Below are 7,044 nucleotides of genomic sequence, written 5' to 3'. Positions count from 1 at the left end.
CAGGCAGACATAAGGAGTGTACAGAAGGAACTTAAGATTCAACTAAGAGCGGGTAAGGAGTCCTACAGGAAAAAGGTAGAGCATAAGCTGCAGCAAAATAGTATCAGGGAGGTGTAGGATGATATGAAGACCATCACAGGCTATAAGCAAAGAAACAACAATACAGCAGATGACCATGTGGAAAGAGTGAATGAGTACAATCTCTTCTACAATGTGTTTGACTACCCTGCTCCTGCTTTAAATGTCATAAACTCACTGGCCAACTCCCCACCCCCCTCACAGTTGCTCATCCATCCCTTCTCCAAGCTGCCAGTTTAGATCATGCAGCTCTCTCCCCACACCATTATAACAGTACATATGAAGGTGCAAATAGCACCACTGCTTCCTATCCCCCTGTTTCTCACATCATCACTGTAGAGGAAACCTGAGGGGACTGCACCATAGGAAGGCAGCTGACCCAGACAAGGTGTGTCCAAGACTTCTAAGGGCCTGTGTAGCTGAACTGGCAGAACCCCTTCAGCAGATCTTTAACTTGAGCCTGTGACTGGGGAGGGTTCCCACACTGTAGAAGACCTAGAAAGTGAGATCCAGTGAACTCGATGACATCAGGCCTGTGGCTATAACATCCCATAGCATGAAGATCCTGGAGCAGCTACTTCTTTACCTCCTCAGACCACAGATGAATCATGCACTAAACCCCCTGCAGTTTGCCTATTGAGAGAAGGTGGGTGTGGATGATGCCATTCTATACGTCCTCCACCAGATCCATCTGGACAAAAGATGTAGTGCCATGAGGATCATTTTCTTAGACTTTTCCAGTGTCTTCAACACCATCTAGCCCTTAGGAATAAAAAACTACTTAAGATACATGATTCATTTGCTCCCATTGTGGATTTCCAGCTACAAATTTGCAGACTTTTTGATATTGTTTGTTGTTGTCCAGAGTTAGTCACCATAGAACCCTATTACATCAGAAGCTTTGTTATATCCATTCTGCATAAATATATTAACATTTTTTTCTAAACCATCTCTACAAATTACATAGGGTAAATAACATCTAAAATATGTTATTGGATGGATATTCCTTTAAGATAAGTTGTCCCCTGCTCATATAGTCAAATTTTCAGGCATTCATTCTCATAAATACTTTGCATTTCAAGTGATGAAACTGTCTTTCCTATAGATCACATGCTGTTTTACCTAAAGGTTTTCAATATTTAGTAAAAGTGTACAATTATTTATTATTAAATGCTTTGCTTAGTACAAATACATATTCATTAGAATGCATTATATTATTTGGATATAAACACTGATAGTGTCATTAAAGTATATAAAGTATATTATATATATGTTTTCAAAATGTTATTTAACAATTTTTGAGAATGAAAATCATATTTGGTAATATTTTTGTAAACTGTAGATGCTACTACAAAATGTGCTGAAGTGCTCATTAGCTACAAACAACTTTTGAATCATTGCCTATTCCTGCAGTTGCTATTGCACAAAGTTACCATAAAAGACATACACCTATTAATTTATGAAAAAAAGAGAAACTTCTTTGTTTTAACCTCTCAGATATATTAATTACAGAGTTGTGGTTTAATGAGACATCTACCCAACTTCAACTTAAAATATGACTTGAAATATTACAGCTTAAAAGTTACATGGAAAGAACAATAGAATATGTGAGAAAATCACAAGCCACAAATGTTTAAAACCATTTATATAAGAATTTGCTTGTCCTTTTCACATGTAATGTTTCTAATAGTAAAGCCTGCCGTGTTTCTACACCCATGTGTGAAAACAACATTCAACATAATTTGGGAAACAACAGCTTCAAGCTATGATATAATAAAACTACAGTCAAACACTTCAAGTAGTGATAATTACTTTGGGATCTGTTCTGAATCAGTATAATGCTGTTAACGTTCCAATAAAATGATCTGCAATACCTCAAGGGAACAAAACAGCTACACAACTGAGAGGGGAATCACTGTAAGGGAAGTTTCATAAATACTGTAAATAGCTTAATAGCCCTACAGTTCTCTTGTTTCATCATGACTGACATATGATCATTCTAGCAGTAGGCAAAATCTGTTACTTTTTTTTTCAAGGGAATCCTGGTCAAATTTCTCCTGTCCAGTACACAGACAATGTGAACAGCTAAGGATTAAAAGTAATATATTTGTGCTTAGGATATAGTGGGCCATTACTTTGTAACTTTTTTTTTAATCAAATTACTTCTTGTTTGTTAAATTCATTACCCTGTTATCATGGTGTTTGGGTTAATTTGCAAGTATTTACTTAGACTAGGTTGGGAGTGGTTAAAATAGCCATAAATAAGCACTAACAGTGATTTAATAGTTTTAATTTTTTAATAACACTTTGATTAATTTTCAACATTAAAGAAATTTAGTTTGGTGTATTTGAAGAAGCTGACATTCTGAATAATTTATTTGTTGTTTTATTTTCAAATAGTTAATTTAATGTATTAATTTACATGTAATTTCTTTCCTTTTTCTTCCAATTAAAGCTCCCTGCCAAAAAGTTATAAAGTTTCTTTTAAGAAAAAGGGAAGTTAAATTGCTTTTCAACTGATACTGGTTTCTGTAAAAAGATTTTAATTGAAAAATATGGCTTTCTCAAGTGGCTTTAATTGCTATCATTTATTTGTCTTTTCGCAACATTGTGAAAGAGAGGATGTCGGTATCATTTCACAACTTCTTATACTGGTGGAGTTCTTTATTTGATTACCCATTTTCACAGTATTTGACTTGAAGTACTTTGGGGAATGTTTATAAACCATTTTGAATTGTGTTAATTAAACAATAAGCTACTTTTGAATCTACATGCTTTACTATTAGAGTGCCCACTGAATATATTAGAGAAACAGCGGACAATCTCTTCTGCTGTTTTATCAAAGGCTGTCCTGTCCATAGAAGACCCATCCAATTGCTTCATATTTTCAAATTTCCCAGTAATTAATGAAGACATTTCCTTTATTTTTTCCACTCATGTAGATCCTAATTTCAAAACCATTTGAATGAGTTGTTCCAAAGTCTTCAAGTATATTCATAAAATGTATTCTAATAGAACCTCCTAAGAAGACAGTTAAGCTTGCTCGAGTTCAGCTCATATATGTTAGCAGAATGTAAATTCTGTGCCATATGTTATGTTGCAGAACACATGGGCAAAATTAGGTAAAGGCTCAGGAGACTATACCTTTACCTTAAGACAAGCAGGGGTTAAAGGTATGAAATCAAACTATCCTCTTTAATAAAACCCCTGTGTGCGTCCAGCGTCCGTGTGTGTCTTCTGGTGAAGTGCGCATGCACAGGGCACGGTGTTACCTTTCTTGCCTGTCTCCGGACCGTAGTCGGGGTGACGCAGGGGAGCTTCTCCTTCGTTGTGTTCATTGGTGTGAAGCTCCAGGGCCAGAGCCATGTGCTCTGGGGTAAAACCCTGTCCCTGAGTTCCCTTGTCTGCTGGAGCCAAACCCAGCCAACACAGGGCACAAGGCAGGAACCAATCCTGGGCAGGGTGCCAACCCACCACAGCTCCAAAGTTAACTTTATTAAAAATACTTATTAGGTGCTTGTTTTCAAGTTAACAGAGACCAACACCAAGAGCGAGACCCGCTACAAGCCAACACAACACACACAACAAAAACTTCCTCCTTTTTCCATCTATATTCAAAACTCCACCCCTCAAACACCGACAACTCCACCCACATTCAGTATGATTGGGATGTCAGGCTGTTATTTTAAGCTCTGATCCTAACATTACCCCCACTGCTGGATGGTGAATAACAGCACCATTCCAGCACTAAGAAAAAAAAACATAACCTAAGTAACATATATATATAAATTCCTACATTGCATAACTTTCCTCTCTCTGCAGCAGAGTACATTTCAACATATGAATATAAGAAAAATAACAAGAACAAGTTTTCACAGAACAGTTGTCAATTTAGTTCAATGGGCCACCCATTCACCAAGTTTGTTTGGAGGTCTCCTTATTCTTCTGGGTCTCGTGGTGGGTAGTGGGTTTAAAGGAGAGTTGAAGATACTCTCTTCCATGCTTTGCAGCTCTGCACTACCCCCACTAGTAGGGTGCCTGTCTTCATTTGTGTAACCGAAGGTGGCATTCAGAGGAGGCTGATTTGGAATTAATGGGCTTCAAGTCTTGTCATTATCAAGGTCCACGTCCCTCTCGTCTCCTCCTTCCAGGGTAGGATTCTTAAACAGTGCTGATAAATCAACATCTTGTTCAGAAAGGTCTGTATCAAGAATAGGTGGTAGTATTTCAGCGGGCTTCCATGTTTCCGCACTTTGAAAGACCCAGCAATTATCTAATGGGGTGCGGGGGTGGTACGGTTTCAATTTGTCATGATGTACTACCTTCCACTTTGTCTTTGGGCCTTTCTGGATGCGATACACCAGATCATCTAAAAGACCAAGAACAAAATATGGTCCTTCATAAGATGGCAAGAACTTCCGCACTTTATTCTTTACTCTTCGGGTTCCCTTCACCAAATGCCAGACAGCATCCCCAATCTTGTACTGAACCTTATAGATGTCTTTATCATATTGTTTCTTAGCACGAACTACAGACTGTCCTAGGGCATCCCTTACAATCTGATGTGCAAGCTCCAATCTTTCTCGGAGCTGAATCACATGTTGTGGAAGGGTTTGATCGTGATCATATTTTAGGGGCAAGTCAGCAACAATGTCAATAGGTTCTGTTACTTCTCATCCAAGTAGCATCATATTGGGTGTAAAACCAGTCGAACTGTGTTTCGTGGCTCGGTAAGCCATTACAGCGTATGGGGTCATGAGGTCCCAGTCCCAGTGGCAATGCTCAGCTGTTGTAGCAAGAATTTTCTGCAAAGTAGCATTAAATCGTTCTACTTGGCCATCTGATTGGGGTCGGAATGGAGTAGTATGTGTCTTCTCTATTCCTAACAACCCACACATCCGTTGGAATACTTCAGATTCAAAATTGGAACCCTGGTCACTGTGTAGACTGTATGGCACTCCATAACGGCACACCCATTCTGCAGTAAATACTTCAGCAACTGTAGTAGCTTGATCATTTGGTAGGGAGTAAGCTTCAACCCACTTAGTAAAATAATCCTGTACTACCAGAATATAACGATTATACCTTGCAGTCTCATTCAGGGGGCCCATCAAATCAAGGGCAACTCTTTCCATGGGTGCTCCAACCCGAACAGTCTCCATAGGTGCTTGAGGCCGCTTTGAAGGTCGTGACTTAGCTGCACAGTTGGTACATGTGTGACACCAGAGTGCTACATCTTCCCGCATTTGGTACCAATAATATCTGGTCTGCAAACGTGCTAAAGTTCGTTCCACTCCAAAGTGACCACCAACTGGGCCATCATGCATTTGCTTCAGCACCTCTGTACGAAGCTCATGGGGCAAAACAATCTGGGGATAGAACTCAGTGCCTTCAGTGCAGTAAAAACGTCTCAGTAGGATGCCTTCCCGGATATACAACCTTTTCCACTGGCTCCAGTATGTTTTGGTGGCTGGGCTGTGCTGCTAAACTTCTGCCCATGTAGGACGTCCTCTTCCCTTGTCTATCCACTTCCACACCGGGGCAATGTCAGGGTCTGCCATTTGAGCAGCATGTAGTTGTTCAGTTGTCCAACGATAGAACAAAACTGGCTTGTTGGCTTCCAGAAGATGAATCTTCTCCACACCCTTTTTGAGACAAATTAATATTTTTGTTCTCACCTTGCTCATCATCATCATCGATTTCTCTCACCAGAGACACGGAAGTGACAGGTAGTTCTACCCCCACTGGCGGAAGCTCCAGGTTTATAGTCCCAGGGTTTTCTTTTCCTAGGTCGTCATTCAAATTGCACTGGACAGCTTGATGAAGGCAATTTCTTACCGATAAAGGTTCTGGTATCTTACAGGTGCAGGTAATACGGCAGGGTCTTCTTGATAAGACATCAGCATTGGAGTGTTGGCGTCCAGGCCAATGGACCACACGGAAATCGTATTCAGCAAGTTTCTCAAGCCATCTTGCCAACTGGCCCTCGGGATCCTTCAGTTGTATAAGCCAACGCAGGCTGCTATGATCAGAACGGAATATGAAGGATCTTCCTAGCAGGTACTGGCGGAAATAAAAGGTAAACTCCATAACGGCTAACAGATCCCTTCTCGTGGTGGCAAGTCTGATGACAAGGAGTGGGTACCAGTGACCAAGCTTGGCCGCCTTGTCAAGGACATGAAGATAAAGTCCCTAGAGGAAATTTATCTCTACTCTCTCCCCATCAAGGAGTCCAAGATTATTGACTTCTTTCTTGGCTCATCGCTGAAGGATGAGGTTCTTAAGATCATGCCTGTCCAAAAGCAGACCAGAGCCGGGCAGAGAACCAGGTTTAAGGCCTTTGTTGCTATTGGTGATTACAATGGCATGTAGGTCTTGGAGTAAAGTGCTCCAAGGAAGTTGCTACAGCCATTAGGGGAGCCATCATTTTGGCCAAATTGTCCATTGTGCCAGTCAGACGAGGATATTGGGGAAACAAGATCGGCAAACCACACACCGTCCCTTGCAAAGTGACTGGTTGCTGTGGCTCAGTTCTAGTGCGATTAATCCCGGACGAGCCCCCAGTGTTACCTTTCCTGCCTGTCTCCGGACCGTAGTCGGGGTGACGCAGTGGAGCTTCTCCTTCGTCGTGTTCAGTGGTATGAAGCTGCAGGGCCAGAGCCACGTGCTCTGGGGTAAAACCCTGTTCCTGAGATCCCTTGTCCTAATTTTCAGCAAGGAGCGACACAGAAGGCTTGAAGGCCCCAAAGTTAACTTTATTAAAAATACTTATTAGGTGCTTGTTTTCAAGTTAACAGAGACCAACACCAAGAGAGAGACCTGCTACAAGCCAACACAACACACACAACAAAAACTTCCTCCTTTTTCCATCTATATTGAAAACTCCACCCCTCAAACACCGACAACTCCACCCACATTCAGTATGTCAGGATATCAGGCTGTTATTTTAAGCTCTGATCCTAACAA

The 7,044-nt window shown here is 40.9% G+C and overlaps 1 protein-coding gene across 1 annotated transcript; it reads left to right on the top strand.

Annotated features, from left to right (window-relative positions):
• Positions 1–6,184: 6,184 nt before the first annotated feature.
• On the top strand, positions 6,185–6,674 carry LOC114652846 (40S ribosomal protein S2-like). Its single transcript, XM_051928568.1, is given in 2 exon segments — positions 6,185–6,439; positions 6,442–6,674. Coding segments are annotated over 2 exon segments (417 nt in total). The 5' UTR covers positions 6,185–6,255.
• The last annotated feature ends 370 nt before the right edge of the window (positions 6,675–7,044 follow it).

This window comes from Erpetoichthys calabaricus, chromosome 5 (genome assembly GCF_900747795.2).
Source record: "Erpetoichthys calabaricus chromosome 5, fErpCal1.3, whole genome shotgun sequence".
NCBI classification, from domain to species: domain Eukaryota; kingdom Metazoa; phylum Chordata; class Cladistia; order Polypteriformes; family Polypteridae; genus Erpetoichthys; species Erpetoichthys calabaricus.
This window is presented reverse-complemented; position numbering and strand designations above follow the sequence as displayed.